Raw genomic sequence first — 21,741 nt, 5'->3', positions numbered from 1 at the left:
TGGCTCCAGCAGCAAAGAGGCTTAACAGTAATACCTTGGCCCGCGCGGTCCCTGGATCTCAATCCCATCGAAAATTTGTGGGCCATAATGGTCCAACGATGGGATATGAGAGACGAAAGGACGTAAGCGGCGCTCGTCACACATGTTGACGAGGTATGGACTCGTTGCGCGACTCAGACCTATGCGAAAACTTGGTACGGTCGATGCGGAGCGTGTGACGCCGTTATAGATGCTGGCGGTGCTTTGACTAGGTATTAGATGTCGTTAGGTTTTATTTAAGTTTAGGTTTTAAGTTTTATTTTATGTAATTTTAAGTTTACGATAGTTTTATTTTTTAAACTTATACATAGTTAACCATGTTATATACGCTTTGAACTAGGTAAATCTAATGTGATTTTCAGTCATAGTTAAAATACCACAAAACGGGACTTTATAATGCTTATAGCTATATTTTTAATGAATTTTTTTTTTTTTTTTTTTTATTGTAAATATTAATATACACATTTAACATAAGACGTATTTCGCCAAATTGCAAAACAATTTGTTGGCGAACCAAACACTCATTTTAACAATATTGTGCACAATAGTTACAGTACATTACATTATACAAAACTAATAGGTACTGACTAAACTAACAATTTATTGTGTGGAAAGAGTTTATCAACCATGTTTTTAACTTATTTTTGAAACAATTCTTGGTTTTACATTCCTCCTCCAAGAAGAGGTTGTTGAATATGCGCGGTATTAAGTATCTCCTCGTCCTTTTACCATAATAGTTACAAGCTCGCGGCTCCACATATTTTTTACGTATTGCCTGTCGAAAACAACGATTGTATATTTTAAGTTGCTTAAACTCCAGGTTCTCATATTGATCCAACGCTAACAAATAATTAACTTTTTCGGTCACTGGTATTACATTACAAATTTTAAATAACTTATTATAGTTTTTATAGCACATTTTCTTTGTTTTTTTATCTACTAACAGTTTTAACATTCTACGTTGTAAGTTCAAAATTTTTTCAAGTTGTGTTTGAAATGTTCGTCCATAAGCAACGAGCCCATAACTTAGCACCGAATCCGCTAAAGCGTGATACAACATACGCAGCGTTGCCTTATTGACTACACTTTTTAAATTTTTTAATTTACACAATATAGACCTTAATTTATTACACACTACATTAACATGCGTTTTCCAATTCATTTTACTATCTATAGTTAATCCTAAGTACTTATAAGAATACACACGCTCTAAGGGTTCACACTTGCATAGATCAGTGTTATCGTCGTGTAAGCATTCATTTGAGTGACCATATATCTGTACGTTATTTTGGGGTTCTGGCATACGCGGAGAGTGCACTAACATCCATTTGGTCTTGGAAACGTTCAGAATGATGCCGTTATCATGTGACCACCTGAGGATGTTGTCGAGGTCGGCCTGTAGGCGAGCGGGCAGCACGGACGCGTCCGGGCCGGCACACACCAGGCACGTGTCGTCGGCGTACGTGTATACAGAGCAGTGCTCCACGACGTTGCCGATGCTGTTCACGTGCATGGTATAGCCGACCGGTCCATACACTGACCCGGTCGGTACCCCGTATACTATATCAGCCTCTTCCCCCGTTTCTCCACTGACCAGGGTACGCAGCGTCCGGTTTTTTAAATAACTAATAAACCAATGGCTCACTGGGCCTCGGATCCCACATTCCTGCATAGCTTCGACTAGTAGTCCGTGGTCCAGTGTGTCAAATGCTTTCCGAAAATCAATGAATAAAATAGCTACGTACAACCTGTTGTCCAAATGGTCATTAACCTCATCCGCGAACCGCGCTAACGCCGTAGACGTACTGCGACCCCTTCTAAACCCGTGTTGTGTACTGGATATTAAACTATTATTCTCTAAAAAGGTACTTATTCTACTTACAATTACTTTTTCAGTTATTTTATTTATCACCGATAATATAGCTATTGGTCTATAGTTGGAATAGTCTTTATGGCTCCCTTGCTTATATATAGGTCTGATTATAGCCTTTTTTAAACCATCCGGATATACGCCTAAATCTATGCACCTATTTATAAATTTAGCTAACACTGGGCTGATCTGTTTTTTCACAATTTTCAAGTCCCGCGCTCTAATTCCATCTACACCAGGAGATTTATTACAGTTTAAATTATCAATAATTTTTTCAATTTCCTGAGGGGAAACTCTTTGGTATCTAAAAGAAACGTTGCTATTGTTTACATATTCCGTACGATTTAAAAACTTGTGATTACACTTGTGCTTTATTCTATCAATCTCCTCTGTAAAGGTTTTTGCAAAATTCGTACATACATTACGCACAGACTCAGTTTGACACAGGTGTTTCATGATAACGTCATCCACATTTCCTTTCTTTTTTCCTAACCATCCATTAATTATTTCCCAGATTTTTCTATAGTCGCCATTACATTCTAGTATTTGATTTTTCCTATATTTATTTTTAGCAATATTTATTAAATTGTTTGTCTTATTTCTATGCCTCGTATATTCCAGACGTAACACCATACATTTTGGCTTGGCCTTCCACTTTCTGAACAATTCGTCCCTACGTTCTATCATGCATTTTAGAGTATTACTTATCCAGGGTTGACTCTCGCGTTTACTACTACTATTAAAAGTCGTTTTACACTGTTCATATATATTTTTGAAGGTAGTACAAATGCGATCATACAGTATTAGAGGGCAGTTCAATATTAAAAACTTTTCCCAATCTATTTTTTGTAATTCATCTATAACCTTGTTGTTGTCTATCACACACGCATTGTTTTTTTGTCGCACCTTAGAACACTCCCCGCCGCCCGCGATCGCCAGGCTCACTCCCACCATATAATGATCCGAGAGTTTGCAGGTGAGCATGTGCGCAGCAGCGCGCGCGCCGCTCACACAGGGTGTTTCTGTACATCTCAGTCGTAGTATTTGTGTCGAGGATATTTATATTGATATCACCAGCCAATACGATGTGATCTTTTATGGAAAATTGTTTTAACAATTCTCCAAGTTCTTCTGTGAAGCGTATTTGGATAGTTAGTCTGTATTTTTTTAGTTTAGTAAAAATAAGCATCGAACTCGCGCTGCGAACTAATTATAGTTCAGCACCTCGTCCTCATGATCCAGAAACTTGTAGTCGTATATTCTTACGCTACTACGTTACCACAATATTTTAAAGTAAATACAGGAAAAAACGCCTCCTCTCTGTCATCCTCGTACGGCTTCCTGTTCCGTCTTTGATCGCCGCCATTGTATTTTTTTGTGCGAAAGCGTTACCATATTCGTCGCTCGTTTTATATATTTTGAATAATTACTAGCCAAAATGAACAAAAGGAAAATATACACAAAAGCAGATTTATTGTTTAAAATTAGAAAATTAGGAAAATTGGTGCAATATGCTTCGGAGTCTAACTCGGATTCTGATGATGATGAAACACGTGCAGTGTGCACGTAAGTTTTATAAACAACCATCAACCTTATCAAATTTTCAGATACCTAACAGGTTAAATTGAAGAATTCATCGAGAAACTGTACACCATCCGATGAAATACCACTAAGTCAATACCTACCTTATTAGAGGTTAGATTTTTTCGAGTTCAGAATATTCACGAGAGGTTTATCAGCAACTCACAGCATGTCTTATGCATTTCTTCGAGTCCAGAGCATGCACGGGAGGCATGCCAGTGGCCGATTTTGTTGTGATTATCACGACAATTGCATGTTTGCTGTGCCGAGAGTATTCACGAGAGGCTTACCGGTGGCACGTTATGCACATGCACGTATACACAATAGTCCCGAGTATTCACGAGAGGTCTACCGTGTGGACGTTATATATTGTGTATACTGGAAGGCTGACAAATATGCTCATTGCATTTACAGCGACAGACCCAGAAGATCTAAGGGAGATTGGGATGATGGTGGAAGAAGTATCTTTAGAAAAATTCAGAAAGGGGGGGGGCGCCAGCTATGGTGAGAAAACGGAAGATGTGCCCCGAGGAAGTGAACCTCTCTCCGAGTCTGTTATGAAAATTTTGGGTCCGAAAATTGAAAATCTGTTCTCTGATGAGCTTGCATTAGATGGGGAAAACATCCTGTAAACTGGTTTGTCAAAGGACACCATTCAGTGCAAATATGGTTAATTGTCCATTACCCCGCCTAGAATGTTGAAACTAAAGCTAAAGTCTTGGACAATGCTTCAAAACGATATTTCAATATAGTTGAAGAACAGAAACAGCTGACAACTAAGTGTGGGACTGGCAATGACAAATGTCATTAAGGAAATTCCAAACACTATTAAAATTTTAGAATATCTAAGTTGTTCAGCACACTTACTTTGCTACATGCACTATGAAATACCTATCCAAGAGTTGATGAAACATCCTTGTGTCTAGACTTAACAATTATGTGAAAGATTTGATATGGACAACAGTCTTATTGAAGGTCTCCTGTTTGGCAATAATTTTACAATTAAAAAATAATAATAATAATATAGCCAGTCTGCTAAGAAATGTCTTGACAGAGTTTGAAGCCCACCATGCCCAGTAAAGGCCAAAGGATAAACCAAAACATAATTGTAACAAAGTTCCACTCCGGTCACCAGCAGCAGCAGCAGCTTGCCCGAGGACAAGAGCAACTTCCAGAGACATCAGCCCAAGAGCAGCGTCCGGCTAGCAGTAAGCATCCTCCACAGCGCAGGCAATGAATGTCAACCAGGCAGGTCAGGTAGACTCCAATACTATCTAGACAGATGGGAGCAAATCACTACAGACTCAGTTATTTTAGACTGAATTTCTGGTTATAAAATACATAGTCTTTGGTGACCACCCGTTTCAATCCTCCATTCTGAAAAACAATAGTTTCTCAGTTTCAAGGTGCTGACTTGTCAAATAAAATTAACTAAATACTTGATAATAGTGCTATCAAAGAATGTTTACATAGTAATAAATAATTTTTGACAAGCTTTTTTCTTATCATAAAGCCTAATGGCACCTAACAAGCGTTTCCTATACTTGAAACAGTTAAACAAACCCATAACACCTAAATTAGAGGATAATAATAGGACAGAGCTGTCAAATTTATGAACAAACATTGCTTTATTTTATAGCAACAGTAGACTGGAAAACGTCTACTTCTTACTGCCGGTATATGAATCTGAATTATATAACCGGTATAAGAACCAGTGGTAGATTTTTGTTTTGACATTCATAAGTGCTTGTTATAGCCTAAATTGAATAAAGATATTTTGACTTTGACTTATATGTAATTCATTGTTATATATGTAATGTGCGTGTTATATTTTCTTTTCAAAGAAAAGTTATACAAATTCCAGTGCCTCCCATTTGGTCTCAACTCAATACAGCTCCATGGTTGCCTTTACAAAACTTATGAAACCGGTTATCCACTGCCTTTGGTCCAAAGGCTTATTAACAGCAATATATTTTATGACATACTGTATATAGGAAATGATGCAGAAAGTTGTCAAAATAAAATAACTAAATGTCAATTAATTAAGCAACCATCCTTCATGAGTTGTTTGTTGCCATAACATACATTTCTAGGTTTTGTACCAAATTTTAGAAATATGACAAGTACTTACTTAATTTTCTAAAAGAAAAAGAATTTCAATTTTTTCGATTTATGACCATGTTGTTAAATTAATAAAGAAATATAGTTGCAAAATTAGTGAATTTGCTAAGTTCATAGGTATTTTGGTATCATCTTACCCAGCAGTACCTAAAATGTGCCTGGCTCCATACTAAATTTCTTGAATCTTTTAAAACACTGACCTTAGTTAATAGTAGAAAGAATTTCAATGCAACCCTAGATGTTAATTAACAAATAAATGATGATTTTTTGGTGAAAGCATAATATTCAACATAGTTGTCTAAAAATAAAGTTTTTGTTATAAACTTGAAATATATTCTGATGCTATCATGCTAGTGGCTCTGGCTGGGGACCTGTTGTCCTGAATTCAATTATGGTAATTTTAATCACTAGGAATTACTAGCAGCCTATTTGGATTGAATTTTCTTGCATTGGATCTGTACAACTGTGAAATTATTTTGCAAATAAGTAATACTACTGCAATAGCATATATAAATAAATTTGGAGGCACACAACATCCACGCTTATATGCGGTTTGCTCGAGAGATCTGGCAATTCTGTGAGATGAAAGGGTTTTTGGTTTATGCTTCAGATGTACAATCGGAGAACAATATTGCAGACAAAGCCTCACAAATTAAAAACTTAGACTGGGTGTGAGCTATCTTTCTCTTTCTTCAGAACAATAACTAAAATATTTGAAAAACCAGAAATACACCTATTTGCTTGTTGAGCAAATAATAAATTGTGTTAATTTGTGTCATGGTTTCCTGACCCTGGTGCTTGGGCTTGTGATACCTATACTATAAAATGGAACCAATTTTTTCTATGCCTTCTCTACCTTTTTTCTATAATGCTGTTTTACAAAATAAAAAAAAATAAAAAGTATATAATATAGGTAATATATTATATTTATTTGAAAATATCAGAACAGAGGCATAGTAATTGTCCCAGATTGGCCCACCCAACCCTGTTTCAAATAATTTCAGTCTATGGTAGAGGGGAATTGTTAGTATCACCTTTCAGGGTGCACCCTCCCCTCCACAAGCAGCTCATATTGAAGCTGCAATATTGTCCTGCAAGCACTCACTAAGAGAGGCACAAGTAAGTCTTCAATGGATATTATGTTGGCATCAGCCACTAAAGGCATGATGAGACAACATTTATTATATAGTATAACCATTGGATTAAGTTTTGTAACAAACACAACTTTAATCTATTAGATGCATCTATTTAAAATGTAATAGCTTACCTTGTAATACCTTAAAGTTTAAAGAAGGCTTGACTTATACCTCTCTTAACTGATCTGTATAGATCTGTATCTCACTAATTTTAGACTCACAGTTTAGAAAAAAAAAAAAAAAAAATAAGAGATTTTTTGTAGGGATATTTAACTTAAACCCAATGTTCCAAAATACTCTGAAACATGGAACCCTAAAATTGTACTTAAACATCTGAATAATACTATATGTGTTCTCTAATGAAACATTAACTTAAAAACTAAAAAATGTGTCACTTTTCTAGCAATTGTTAGAACACAAAGTGCAGACATTATCCTTGATTAAGTTAGATATATTTTTTAACATGAGAATATTAAAAGTATTCTAGATCATATAATATCTTGGCCAAGACAAAAACCGACTTGTGTTATTGTTGCTTTATTTTAACGAAAATTTAAATATCTAAATAAATAAATCTGTTTGGCTGTATTGAAAGTGTTGATTATGTTAACACCTTCTCTGCACACAGCACGCGACACGCGGCGACTTTATTTGCGGTCAAAGAGAGTGTTAACATCAAAACTATTAGAAAGATGGTAGGCTGGACCAGTGGGTCAAATATGTTTGCTAAACATTACAACAGACCACTGGTCCAGGATGCATCTTCTTTCTGGAGAGCTATATGTAGTTCACACTTATAAGTTTATGTTAATAGTAACACAAGACATACTCTTGTTATTGTTTATTAAGCTAAGGTAGCTTATTTTTAGTTTTATATTTGAGAAGAAATTGTTTCTTTGAAAATTTTAACATTAAATGTTAAATATTTCACTAATCACAACTGTTTGCTTTAAACATCTACAAGTTTTCTGGATCATGAGGACGAGGTGCTGAACTATAATTATAAGATCAGTCGAACTTACCTAAGTGAAGGCTGATCATAATTATGGGAAGCACCTCGTCCGAAATGATCCAGTCCCTCCCTAACCCATATCTTAGTTTATTTCAGATTCAATAAAAATAAAGGCCCTGAATGGTTGTGATTAAGAGCTTTAAAGGAATGGCGGCGATCAAAGACGGAACAGGAAGCCGTACGAGGATGACAGAGAGGAGGCGTTTTTTCCTGTATTTACTTTAAAATATTGTGGTAACGTAGTAGCGTAAGAATATACGACTACAAGTTTTCTGGATCATTTCGGACGAGGTGCTTCCCATAATTATGATCAGCCTTCACTTAGGTAAGTTCGACTGATCTTATAATTTTGTGCCGTTTTGATGTAAGAAACATGCAATTTAGACATAGATGTCAATGTAAATAAGATAGATAAACTATGAATAGGTAAGTTGTGAAGTAAATGTGGCTAGTGTCCTTTATGAAAATGTCTATTGTTATGTAAAACTGTAAATATTTGGATTTATTAAGTGTTCTTTTATTTGATGTGAAGCATATTTGTATTCATAATAGTTCGTTAACAAACCATGTATTTTTTTTGTTTTTTTTTACTCAGTGATAAATTAGGATAAATTAAGACAAACTATGAATAAAGTGTAAAATTAATAAGTGTTTGTGGATTTGTTAAGTGTTAACCTAATTGGCATTTTTTAATGTGCACGTCTAATGTTGAAATTAAAATTGCTTATATAATCAACTGAATTATCACTCCCGTCCTTACAGTTTATTAGTGTGTCGACCAACGTTCATTACAATGTACTTATTGAGTTTAAGTAAAAACAAACTTCATGTTCTATTAAAAAAATATACATATTTTTAAACGAATCATAATTATTTATTTATTTATTTATTCCAACAAAAAATTACAGCATTACAGTTAAACATTAATGCGCTGTAAAATTCAAATTATACAAAACAAAAAGACATAAAACTTATAACAAACTTAACCAATAAACTCTTAAAAGAAATAAAACTTTCTACTAAATGCCTTACTTAATCTTAGGTCTCATAATAATTTAATACTTATACTTAAAACCTATACACTAATCCTGACCTGAATCCACTGAAATACTGTCATAAGAGGAAGGAAAATGGCGTGGAAGACGGCTGCCTGTAAAAACAAAGTAAATTTGTCAAAAATTCTAGTGGTGCAAGGGTTGGGTTACAATAAATGAATATGACTGATTTAAAGTTAAATATGTAGTTCTGTTAATTAATTTACATAAATCTGGATATTTACGTGTATTTCTTTTTTATTTTCCTTCACATAATTTCTTAAATTAGTGCTCGCTTCTTAGTCTACCTACCTTATTACCCTAGTAGCGTGCCTTAGACACCACGCACCTAGCACCGCGGCCATTACCGGGCCTAGCCGGCCTGCGCCGACTGCGACACCAACGGGCGTCGTTGGTGGCGTTGATGGTGTCGTTATAAGGGACACAGGCTCTCTGGCAACAAGCGAAACAAAACGTAAACTTCAACATTGAACATTTTCAATTGTTTTTGTGTGCGTGACCTTAGCTCTAGTGGCACTACCTATATACTTTGTAGTAAGGGCAAAAATGAAAATGTAAGTAGGTACATACATATTTTGCTTCTGAAGTATTTATTGCCGCTGTTTACCCTGCCCTTTTTAACCCCCGACGCAAAAAGAGGGGTGTTATAAGGGATCCTTTCGACTGCCATAATTTCATAAGTCATAGACAGGTAATGTAATGTTTGTCATAAAAAAAACCGCTGAAACCGTACATTTTTTATACAAATAAATACAAATACAAATCAATTTATTCACTTGAGAAGCAATTACATTATCAAAACATTAAAAAAAACCGGCCAAGAGCGTGTCGGACACGCCCAAGATAGGGTTCCGTAGCCATTAGGAAAAAAATCAAGTACCTAATATTATGTGCGTTATAATACAATTAAAACACTTACTACAGTCTTAAAATCTACCAGAAAAAGAGCGTATCTTCACGGCACTTACGTCCTTTTGTTGAGAAGCGCAGTTTTTCGGCAAATAACTCAACCAATTTTCGTTGAAAGTATTTATTAAGCGTTATCTTTCCATATTTTTGCATATTTTTTGGACAAACGGTTTACAAGATAGAGGGGGGGGGGACACAATTTTTGCTACTTTGGGAGCGATTATTTCCGGAAATCTTCACTTAATAAAAAGAAACCTTACTATCTTTTCAAAAGAGCTGTCGAACTATGTGCCACACGTTGATGCGAGTTAAAAAAAATTCAATGTCTGTTACTGTATGGAGTGCCCGCCCCCCCATATAAATATTTTTTTTTGTAATTTTAACTAGATAGATTTTTAAGTTGGTACAATATAGCTGTCCAATTGACTGTCATCTGACATTTGAATTGGCTTTCGATTTTGACAGTTAGCTTTTGGATTCGAACCGAGTAAGTCGGTGTGAGTCGCTCTCGTCGGTCGGTCTAAGTCTGTCGTATTTTCGTTTCTACGGAACCCTCAACCAAGGTGTTCGCGAACTACTTTCAAAGTATCTAAAGTAGCATCATTGAAGTTAAAGAACGATTGAGATTGCGTTCGTGCTGTACGTGGAGTGAGCTTGTGGAGTTTAGCGGCGAGAGAAGGATCTACATTGGGCCCAGCTCTGGATTTAACTCTAAGTGCCTGCTCGGACCTCTGCTGCTTCAGGAGAACAGGTGAGCGCGACCGCAATCGAATATTTCATGTAAACTGTGCCTTAATTAAATCCTGAATTGGGAAACACACGTTAGAAATCATCATTGTTGGAAATCAGTCCATTCATAGTTTCGTTTTTCGTCATATCTCTCGGGCATCGTGCCACATTTTTTGGTCCTTCGAACCGGATTTTATTGAAAAGTGCCTTTTTTCGCGATTTCTTACGTGTTTTTCTACGATTTTAGTGATTTTTATTTTTATTTTTTGTGTTGGGGTAGTTTGAAACGATACCTTGGTTGAGATTTTACGTGTTAACTTGTTGTAAATTGCACGGCCATCTTTTTCTTGTCGTTTTCGTTCGTAAGGGTGGTACACAACTTCTTACCATAGACTAAATAATGTTGTTTTAAATTATCGGTTATTTCGTTATATTGGTATTTCACGAATCGATATTATTTAAATTTTCGTTTGAACTGTCTAATCTATATCGTTTGAAATGACAGATCATGATGAAACGTTTGATCGCGAGTGTGAAGTTGACGTTGACAACAATAAAATCGCGCGCGACTATGCAATTATGCGTGTTGAATTTATTGCGGGAACGGACTTGTTGGGATTTTGTGAGAGTGATTTAAATGAAATATCGGAACAGTTTCATGACGCGCAACGGAAAGTTTTGTCGTCGTTAGAACCGTCCGCGTGGAAGAATGAAATGAAAATAACTTTTGAGTTTGAGACTAAAGTTTCCGATATTAAATATAAATTGCGCCAAAGATTAGTATCGCAAAAAAGTGAATCCAAACCTTGTGTTGGTGAGGCAGTGACGGCTAAATTGCCTAAGGTTTTTATAAAACCATTTGATGGAACTTTGGAGAATTGGGTGAGTTTTATACAGTTGTTTAATTCTCTAATTCATAAGCGGAATATCTCGGAAGTCGAAAAGTTGCACTACCTTTTGTCGAGCGTGCAAGGTACCGCTTATGAATTAATAAAAAACTACCCACTTACCCAAGAAAGTTACCTAGATGCATATAATTGTTTATGTAAATATTATGATAAGAAGCGACAAATTGCTACACATTATTATGAAAAGTTATTGTGTTGTGAACCAATTAAAACAAAATCTGCTAGTGATCTTGAACGTGTTTATAGAACTTTCTCGGAAAATTTATCGGTATTGAATAAATATAGCTTACCAGATAAGAACTTTATGCTCTTTCATTTGTTGTGGTCTAAACTAGATAAATGCACTCGAGAAGCATTTCAACTTGAGCATAATAGTGACGACATCCCAGAGTTTAGTGATGTTCAAGCTTTCATAGAAAAACAATACAAAGCGCTTAACTTATCGAATATTTCGTCTTTGCCTACTACTAATAACTCTGTCGTAGTAAATCGAAAAGTAGGTATAAACAAACATGTTCATAATGGTGTGAGCAAGAATAAAGCATCGTTTGTCGTTTCTTCTCAAACTTGTAACTTTTGTAGTGGCCAGCACAGTCTTACCGCTTGTAAGGATTTTTTGAATATTGATCCGAAATGTCGTTTCGATTTTGTAAAGGAAAAAGGTTTGTGTATCCTATGTTTTTCGAACGCACATCGCGTAAAAACTTGTCGTGCCTCTCGTTGTAGTGTTTGCCAGTGTTCGCATCACACATCCTTACATTTCACTAAACCAGGTCAGTCAATTCCTCCAACTCCCCCTCCAGTGGAAGGCAGTGTGCCGCATAACTCTGGTAATCCGGGTAGTAGTCATACAGTTTTGACTTCGCTGGCTGGTGAAGGTACAGTTTTGTTTTCAACTGCTAGGATTGAAATTAGAGATGGTCATGGTAATTTTAAATCAGTGCGTGCACTTCTCGATTGTGCTAGCGCCTGTAATTTCATAACTGAATCCTGCGCTAAAAGGCTGGGACTCAATATTTGTCGTGGTCATCATTCCGTAAATGGAATTGGAAATTCTGTCGCTCAACCGCTCGGTTCACTATCGTGTGAAATAAAGCCAGCTGGTAATAAATATTTGTCGTCTAATATTAAATTAGAAGCTCTCGTTCTGTCGTCGATATGTGCTGACCAACCTACCCAATCTGTCGACTCGTTGAGGTGGTCTCATATATCAAATCTTCGGCTTGCGGATCCAGACTTCGCTCAACCTGGACCAATAGATATGCTGCTGAATGCAGATATTTTCTCGTCTTCGCTATTGCCTGGTCTTAAGCGAGGGATGCCTGGGCAACCCCGAGCATTTAATTCTATTTTTGGATGGATCGTTATGGGTGAGTGTGACACCAGTCGACTCACAACAAACACTGTCGATCGTTGCAGGAATAATAACTGCCTTTTCGTTTCGAATCATTCGCCAATGTTGTCGTTGGATAATTCCATAAAAAAGTTTTGGGAATTAGAAAATATTAGTTCTCCTGTTAAATGTTTTTTGTCGAAGGAGGACCAACTTTGCGAAGATTATTTCGTTAGTAACCATTCTCGTAATGAAAAAGGTAGGTTTGTGGTCCCTTTACCTTTTGTAGACCCTACAAATAAACCTCTTTTTCATAATTCTCGCGAAATCGCGCTTAAGCGATTTTTATCGTTGGAGCGTAAGCTCAATTGTAATCTTGAGTTCAAGAAGTCGTATGTCGGTTTCATGGAGGACTATGAGTCCCGTGGTCATCTCGAGGAGGTGGATCCTCCTACTGCTGTTGTCGGTCAGTTCAATTACATACCTCATCACGGTATTCAGCGTGCTTCAGTTACCACACCTCTTCGTGTTGTCTTCGACGCCAGCGCGAAAGATGGTAAAGGTATTTCGTTGAACGACACCCTTCTCGCTGGTCCTAAACTTCAGGCTAACATTTTCGATTTACTCATGCGCTTTCGTTGGCATGCCGTGGTATTCACAGGTGATGTGCAGCAAATGTACAGGCAAATATTGGTACCTGAAGAGGACGCTGATTACCAGCGTATCCTATGGAGGCCCTCTCCTGCTGGACCCGTGCGTGATTATCGTTTGTTAACTGTTACGTACGGCGTGTCCTCTGCTCCGTTTCAGGCTCTTCGAACAATGGCTCAACTTGCTCAGGACTCCGCTGATAAATATCCTGCTGGTGCCGCTGTTCTTGCTCGTGATATTTATGTTGATGACGTCGTCACAGGAGCGGATTCTGTTGAGCAAGCTCTCTCGCTTCAATCTGAGCTCACAAAAATACTGTCGTCGGGAGGTTTCCATCTTAGGAAATGGACTTCCAACAGTGGGACCTTTCTTGATAGCCTACCACGGTCGGATTTGTACTCTGAAGAGCTAAAGAATTTTGAAGAACTATCGGACGTCTCGCTCAAAATATTAGGGCTCTTGTGGCAGCCTCGGTCTGATTCCTTTCGTTTTCGGGTTGCTAAGTTTAGTGACTGTCGTTGTACAAAGCGTACAATTTTGTCGGAAATTGCTCGCATTTATGACCCTTTGGGTTTCCTCGGTCCGCTGACTTTTTACGCCAAATACATTATGCGGCTACTTTGGGCCGCTGGCGTTGCTTGGGATGACGTCGCGCCTTCTGATAACACATCAGAGTGGCGGCGTCTTAAAGCTGAATTGCCGTCGTTGGCGTCAGTGTCCATTCCTCGTCGTATCGTTGGCCCTTTCGTTTCGCTACAACTCCACGGCTTTGGAGATGCCTCTGAGCGTGGCTACTGTGCAGTAGTTTACTGTCGTTTCGTAGACTGCCATGGATCATGCTCAGTCGTCCTTTGCTGTGCGAAGTCAAGAGTCGCGCCTCTTCGTAAGCAGTCTATCCCAAGATTGGAACTGCAAGCTGCCGTTCTTCTCTCCGATCTTATGCATTCTACCACCGAAGCATTGAAACCATTCTACTCCGTCGACGAAATTTTCGCCTGGTCGGATTCTAGTGTCGTTTTGTCGTGGATAAAATCGTGCCCATCGAAATGGAAAACGTTCGTGGCAAATCGCGTTAGCCACATTCACGACATTATTTCGCCTGATCGATGGAGGCACGTCGGAACCCACTCGAATCCCGCAGACTGCGGCTCGCGCGGTCTATTGCCCACTGATCTCGTCAATCATGACATGTGGTGGAGTGGCCCTTCGTGGCTTGCAGATCGCGAGGACAAATGGCCAGCTACCAGTACGCTATCGTTTTCGAATTCGGACCTACAAGAGGAGCAGCGAATCTTTACCCTTGTCGTTGCTAACGAACCTACTCTCGTCGAATCGTTATTGAACAAATTCTCGTCGCTTTCAACGTTGAAGCGAACTTTATCGTATTGCTTTCGGTTCATTGATAATTCGAGACAATCTTCCCCCGGAAATCGTGTTAGCGGACCTATAAAAACGTCGGAGCTACATAGGGCGTTTAGATTTTTATTAAAGTCAGTTCAGGAGAGTGTGTTTTCGTCGGAGATTGAGCACTTGAAGAAGGGCTCTCCCAACTCACTTCCAAGAAGTTTAAGAAAACTGTCACCGTTTATCGATGAAGTAGGTCTTCTCAGGGTGGGCGGTCGCCTTGCCAACTCTAAGGTTGGATTTGATGTTAAATATCCGTTGCTGTTACCTCGGTCACATCGCCTCACTTATCTTCTAATTAGCGAGTACCATACCCGCTTCATGCACCCCGGTGCACAGACTCTTAAAAATCTTCTCTCTCGACACTTCTGGATTCTCTCGTGTAAACGCGCTATTCACTCCGTCATCTCGACTTGCCTTAAATGTTTTCGTGTTCGTCCGCACCTCGCTCCCGTCCCACTCATGGGTAACTTGCCTTCGTATAGGGTAAACCAAATCAAACCTTTTTCGAGCTCCGTCGTCGATTACGGTGGACCCTATCACATTGCCCTTGGGCGTGGCCGTGGTGCGAAGAGCTTTAAGGGCTACATTTGCGTTTTCGTCTGTACCAGCACGAAGGCGATCCATATCGAATTGGCCTCTGAGTTGTCGTCGGAAGCTTTCTTAGCTGCACTGCGGAGGTTTATCGCGCGTCGTGGTCGTTGTAGCCATCTTGTTTCAGACCAAGGTCGTAATTTCGTTGGTGCCAGCAACTATCTCGGTTCTATTATGGAAAAGGCCGCGGGATCGGAGGAGATTAAGTTTTCGTTTAGCCCTGCTGGCAGTCCCCATTTCAATGGTCTGGCCGAGGCCGGGATCAAATCGGTAAAGACCCACTTGGCTCGCGTTATCGGTTCCCAACGGCTCACTTTCGAAGAGTTCTACACTGTGTTAGCCCAGATCGAGGCGATGCTAAATTCGCGCCCTCTGACACCCCTTAGCTCGGACGCTAATGACCTCTCAGCCTTAACCCCGGGGCATTTTCTTACTCTGGAGCCTCTGTCGATCATGCCAGAAGAAAATTTCGTTGATTCAAATCTTGGCGTTCTACAGCGTTGGAAACTCATACAAAAGATGCACCAAGATTTTTGGTATCGGTGGCATCGTGAATACATGCACACGCTACAGCAAAAGGCTAAGTGGGACAAGTGTAATTCCAATATTACTGTAGGAACTATGGTACTCATCGTTAACGAACTATTGAGTCCACTTCATTGGCCATTAGGTCGTATTGTCGCTCTGCATCCCGGTGCAGATGGTATTTGTCGAGTGGTAACCGTAAAGACTGCAGCTGGTCAGTACAAAAGGCCTCTCGCGAAGATATGTCCTTTGCCTTTGGCAACAGACATTTAGCTTAACTTAATCCTCGCTTACACTGCTTTCACCAACGTAAGGTAGTGTAACTTATCGTAATTAGTTCGTATTATTTGTTAGCATTAAGATATTCATAATCTCGTCTCGAGTAACCACCTTCTGTGGTTCGTAGTTATCGTTCTCGTGGTAAATGCCGCGGTACATCCCGGTATACCGCCGGATTTAGGTGGGCGGAATGTTCAATCGTATCGATCGTATTTTTAAGTTGGTACAATATAGCTGTCAAATTGACTGTCATCTGACATTTGAATTGGCTTTTGATTTTGACAGTTAGCTTTTGGATTCGAACCGAGTAAGTCGGTGTGAGTCGCTCTCGTCGGTCGGTCTAAGTCTGTCGTATTTTCGTTTCTACGGAACCCTTAACCAAGGTGTTCGCGAACTACTTTCAAAGTATCTAAAGTAGCATCATTGAAGTTAAAGAACGATTGAGATTGCGTTCGTGCTGTACGTGGAGTGAGTTTGTGGAGTTTAGCGGCGAGAGAAGGATCTACACTGGGCCCAGCTCTGGATTTAACTCTAAGTGCCTGCTCGGACCTCTGCTGCTTCAGGAGAACAGGTGAGCGCGACCGCAATCGAATATTTCATGTAAACTGTGCCTTAATTAAATCCTGAATTGGGAAACACACGTTGGAAATCATCATTGTTGGAAATCAGTCCATTCATAGTTTCGTTTTTCGTCATATCTCTCGGGCATCGTGCCACAGATAGATAGATATAAAAAACTTTATTCACAAACATGCCATGACAATTCTAAATAAAAAAACGATTCAAATTGTTACATATTTAAATTAAGTTGTCACGGCACAGCCGCGAAAAGGCGCCGACTCAGCATGTGCTGCGACATTGCTGTCACAGCGCTGATATTCTGTCGGAACCAGTAGGAGTTGACGCACCCAGTCACATACAATTACAAAACTAAATAGCGGCTTTGACAAGACATTTGTACTTCAAATTTCATTGATATACATCTTGTAGTTTTCGAGTAAAATGCCTGTGACATACGGACGGACGCACAGACAGACAGACTTGACGAAACTATAAGGGTTCCGTTTTTGCCATTTTGGCTCCGGAGCCCTAAAAACAAACTCAAATACAATTGCTACACTCAAATAAAAATGTCATGCCTTATTATTCTTAAAGAAAAATTACATCACCTAATTGTTCATTATCATAATTATGTCACAGACAGAAATTGCTTAGCACAATAAGAACGTTTTTCTTATAGCACACTCACAAATCTTTTATATGGCAATTTTTTTTTATCTTAATTTTTTTAAATGGTCATCCTCTGTGGTTAGGTTTGTTTTATAACAATTCTGAAAAATAAATGGTTTCAGAGAAAAAAGAGTTATGTCAAACATTACATTATGACTAACAATTTTCGACCAGTCGATATAGGCCCGTGTTATAAGTTTGACCACTATGTGTGTCTGTCTGTGGCACCATAGGCACCATAGCTCTTAAACGGGGCGACCGATTTGAATGTGTTTTTTTTTATTTGAAAGCAGGTTTTCTAGCGATAGGTCTTAGACATGTTTCATCAAAATCGGTTCAGGCTTTTTTGAGATATAATTTGAAGTGACAAAGTCGGGGGTGAAATCGCAAAATATCCCGAATTTCAATTTTACTTAATATGGTAAAATGTATTGACTTTCCGCCTCACACTTGTTAACCTACATACAAAATGGTACCTACAGAACAGGCCTTGCCTAGTGTAGGAGCCAGTGTAACTTACATATAGTAAAGTAGCAACATTTTTGAAAAAATAAATGAATTTAATTTAAACAGGTTTGCTTAGCTACTTACTCCATTTCAGATCTCAAACGTATGCCGCTCGAATTTAAAAGCAAAAATAAAATTTTATAAACAATAAACTGGCTCTTTGTAACCATCACCCATTGTAAAACTACCCCTTTGTCATGAAGATATCCAAAAACAAACACAATACATTTCTTTGTAAGTGTTATCATAGCAGTTAATACCTACCATTGGAAATATTAGCAAGATCTTTTTGGTTAACAATTAGCAATAAAATAACACCCTTAGCAGGAATCGGCTATAGAAAAAGATAGAACCCTTAACCTTACCTGCTCACAGATGTAGATTATTTTCATTGTTTCATATTATCAAATTAAGATTGGTTTTTTGGAATCTTTTACTGCTTAAGTGGCTAAATAAGAAACAAACAAGCTGAGATATGAGGTGCATAGGGGAAATTCGTGTCGGTACCGTTGACCATCAGTGGTGTAGCGGTATAGCACGCGGTACGGAATACCGAGGACCTGGGTTCGATTCCCAGTGATGGTCTTATTTTTCTGGTTTTTCTGTGCATCTATATTTCAGTTTGTATTTTCAATTCATATTATCAACATAAAAAAAAAAACAGAATGACCGAGGCCAATAGCAATTGTAAATTAAATTTAACTTGGTTTGAAAAAATATCTTTGGTTTTCAATGAAGGAAGTCTTATACCTATGATTCTCTTGTGAAATAAAAACATGGCACTTTGAATAACGCACCAAAATAGGTAGGTACCAATACCTAAAAGTATTCGAACTAACAAACAATATTCCGAAAAGTATATAAATAAATCAGAATTAAAGACATACGGAACCACACTGATACAGAATATGCTTTTATTGGAGCAATCGGATAAAGACAGACGAGACACAGATTGATCAAAACCTTAGGGATCAAGTGGACGAAATGACAAACTTGGTGCTAAATAAAGAAACAAATGGCTGGTACACCAACATCATCATGTCCGCCCGCATATAATTCGACATCCATACTAATATAAATGAGAAAGTGTGTTTGTGTGTTTGTCCGTCTTTCACGCCGTATCGGAGCGACGGATCGACGTGATTTTTGGCATAGAGATAGTTCATGGGCCCGAGAGTGACATAGGGTAGGTACTTTTTATCCCGGAAAAATGCACAGTTCTCGAGGGAACAGCGCGCGATAACCGAATACCACGCGGGCGGAGCCGCGGGCAAAAGCTAGTTATCAGTAAAAATATAGTCATACGTTCTTGTTTAGGACGTAAGACAACATTAGTCTGCAGAATTTTTGATAGGTATAATGCTCCGATCCAAAATATACCTATTTCTAAAAATCTTAAGCGCCTTAGTGCCGTCATAATGTAGGTAGGTGCATACGTTAGACATTACTCGCGTATATAATGCTTAGGTGCGTCCGTTGAAACTGTTCGAAACGCAACATTTACCCTAGTTCCTAAGTACTTAAGCCTTAAATGGCGCGATGAGGACTTATGTAGACAATTATGTATTAGCGCAATGGGTGCGCGAACTCTTTTACCGTCTCCTGAGACATGGCCAATCAGGAAAGCGTCCAACACTAAACCGAGATAAAAAATGCAAACAAGTAGCCATAACAATACATGTCCCACTTCGAAGTGGGATGGCCGAGCGTCGTCGAAGGTCGATGGGCGTAATCAAGTTTTGTGCAATGGCATCTTTTCTGAAATTTTAGGAATTATTTGACATAGCATATTCATTAACATAATAATATAGTCATTATTATCATGCAGATGCTCAATTAATTTTATTTTTTAATTCATTGTTTTAGGGACTGGAATAGAAAAAAGTGAAAAAACAGACTTGTAGGTACCATACATACAACACATACCTACCCAAAAATAGCAGATTTGTTTGTGTGTTTTTAGATAGGTAAATAAATAATCCAGAAATAAAATGATTTCCTTAATACTTATTTACCGTTTTTAAGAGCTGTCTAAAGATAACTAATGATAGTTCATTTCTTTGCTTTTAGTAAATATTTTTAAGCATAATGTTTGTTTCTGTACCTACTTAATGTCGTTTTGTACACAAAGATAATAAACAATTTGTAATTTCTTTTTATGCACATTTCCAGCTGGCACTATTGTACCGTTTTTGTCAAACTTAAAACCTAAAATTGCTAAAAGTGGCTCCGAAGCGGTACGTGCTCTGCATGCCTACCTTCCGCCGCCTAACTTTGCCTAAAAGTTCATTGCCACGACTAGTAGGTACCACAAAGACTATAAAGGTATTATTCCAATAATTGAATAGGTACCTACTATACCGTTAAGCGATTCGAACATTCGAACACAATCCGGGAGTAACGTAAAGACGTCGCATAAAAAATGTATCTCAAAAATGCGTCAAAACGAGTACTTATTAAGTAATGAACTTTTAGGCTGATTTATATGGCGCGTGGTATAAGTACCCCATTTGGGAATACAGGCGTGATGTTTGTGTTGTGTGTGCGTTCCAGTTCCAGCTGGGTAGGCACTTTGTTTAAACCAGACTTAGACAAAGGTCGTGTAAAGCTTAATTAAGCAAGCATAAGTAGGCACTCGTAAATGTAAATGTACGAGTCCACACAAGGCATTTTTTCTCAGAAATTATCAACTTTACACGACTTATTTTAATGAAAATAAGTCGTGTAAAGTTGATAATTTCTGAGAAAAAATGCCTTGTGTGGATAGGATACTATACATATGTACATATATGTCCATCAGTAATAAGCTTCATTAGACAACTAGCTTTTGCCCGCGGCTTCGCCCGCGTGGAATTCGGTTATCGCGCGCTATCCCTCGAGAACTGCATTTTTCCGGGATAAAAAGTAGCTTATGTCACTCCCTGGCCCATAAACTGCCAAAAATCACGTCGATCTGTTGCTCCGTTTCGACGTGAAAGACGGACAAATATACAAACACACACTTTCGCATTTATAATATTATAGGTAGAGTCATTCACGATGACGCGTGCCGTGCTTCTTATTACAATGTCATTAATATCTAATTTTGACAAAATCACGCGTCTTCGTGGATGGCTCTAGGTATAGAATGGATTTTAAATGTCAAATTGACGATAAAGTTTCACACTAGCGGAGATTGAATGATGGTAATTTGAATACCATAATTAATTGATTATTACATTCAGTACAACGTAGATGACCTAATTCAATTAGCTAAAATTTGATCGCCGATACATTCTATAAATATCTATTTCCTTAACTAAGAAAACGCATTTTAAATCAGAAATAATTAAGAAATTAAAGTGTGAATAGTATTTGGTAAATTACTTGTCTAATTATGGTTGATTGCTAATGTACAAGTATTAATAATGAGATCATCTATTTAGTTAAGCAACAGGAAAAATTAACTTTGTAAAATATTTTTTTCTTATGGACATTATTAGAAAACAACAACTTACTTTTCGTTGACTGTTAATTTCAGGCATCACACTGCGAACGTTAGATGTAAAATTCGAATTGTTTTTATTTCTATTTTTTATTTTTTTTATTTCAACCAAACCAATGAGAGCCCGTTCAAAGGATGGACCCGCCCCTTGCCCAAAAAAGTGGGAACAGCTCCCGCGCTGTGGTATAAGTACGAGGCGAAATGAAAATTTTACTCATTCGCATTTTGATCTTCTCAGTGACGAGTGTCTTTTTTGGATTTTGTAATCATGAGTGAGAACGTACCGATGCATAAACGAGGAAGACCATCCTGGAAGAACCAGAAACCATTATCGGCCGTAAGTTTCTATTAAACTTACAATATTGTTGACAGAT

The 21,741-nt window shown here is 38.1% G+C and overlaps 1 protein-coding gene and 1 long non-coding RNA gene across 2 annotated transcripts; both read left to right on the top strand.

Moving 5' to 3' along the window:
* Positions 1 to 3,157: 3,157 nt before the first annotated feature.
* On the top strand, positions 3,158 to 8,084 carry LOC141442229 (uncharacterized). The gene is made up of 2 exons (XR_012452906.1): positions 3,158 to 3,475; positions 7,846 to 8,084. It is a non-coding gene; the product is annotated as an uncharacterized lncRNA (long non-coding RNA).
* A 5,014-nt stretch (positions 8,085 to 13,098) lies between these two features.
* LOC141442055 (uncharacterized) lies at positions 13,099 to 16,140 on the top strand. The gene has a single exon (XM_074106960.1). The coding sequence runs from the start codon at positions 13,099 to 13,101 to the stop codon at positions 16,138 to 16,140; it is 3,042 nt and encodes a 1,013-aa protein (XP_073963061.1).
* The last annotated feature ends 5,601 nt before the right edge of the window (positions 16,141 to 21,741 follow it).

This window comes from Choristoneura fumiferana, chromosome 25, assembly GCF_025370935.1.
Source record: "Choristoneura fumiferana chromosome 25, NRCan_CFum_1, whole genome shotgun sequence".
NCBI classification, from domain to species: Eukaryota; Metazoa; Arthropoda; class Insecta; order Lepidoptera; family Tortricidae; genus Choristoneura; species Choristoneura fumiferana.
This window is presented reverse-complemented; position numbering and strand designations above follow the sequence as displayed.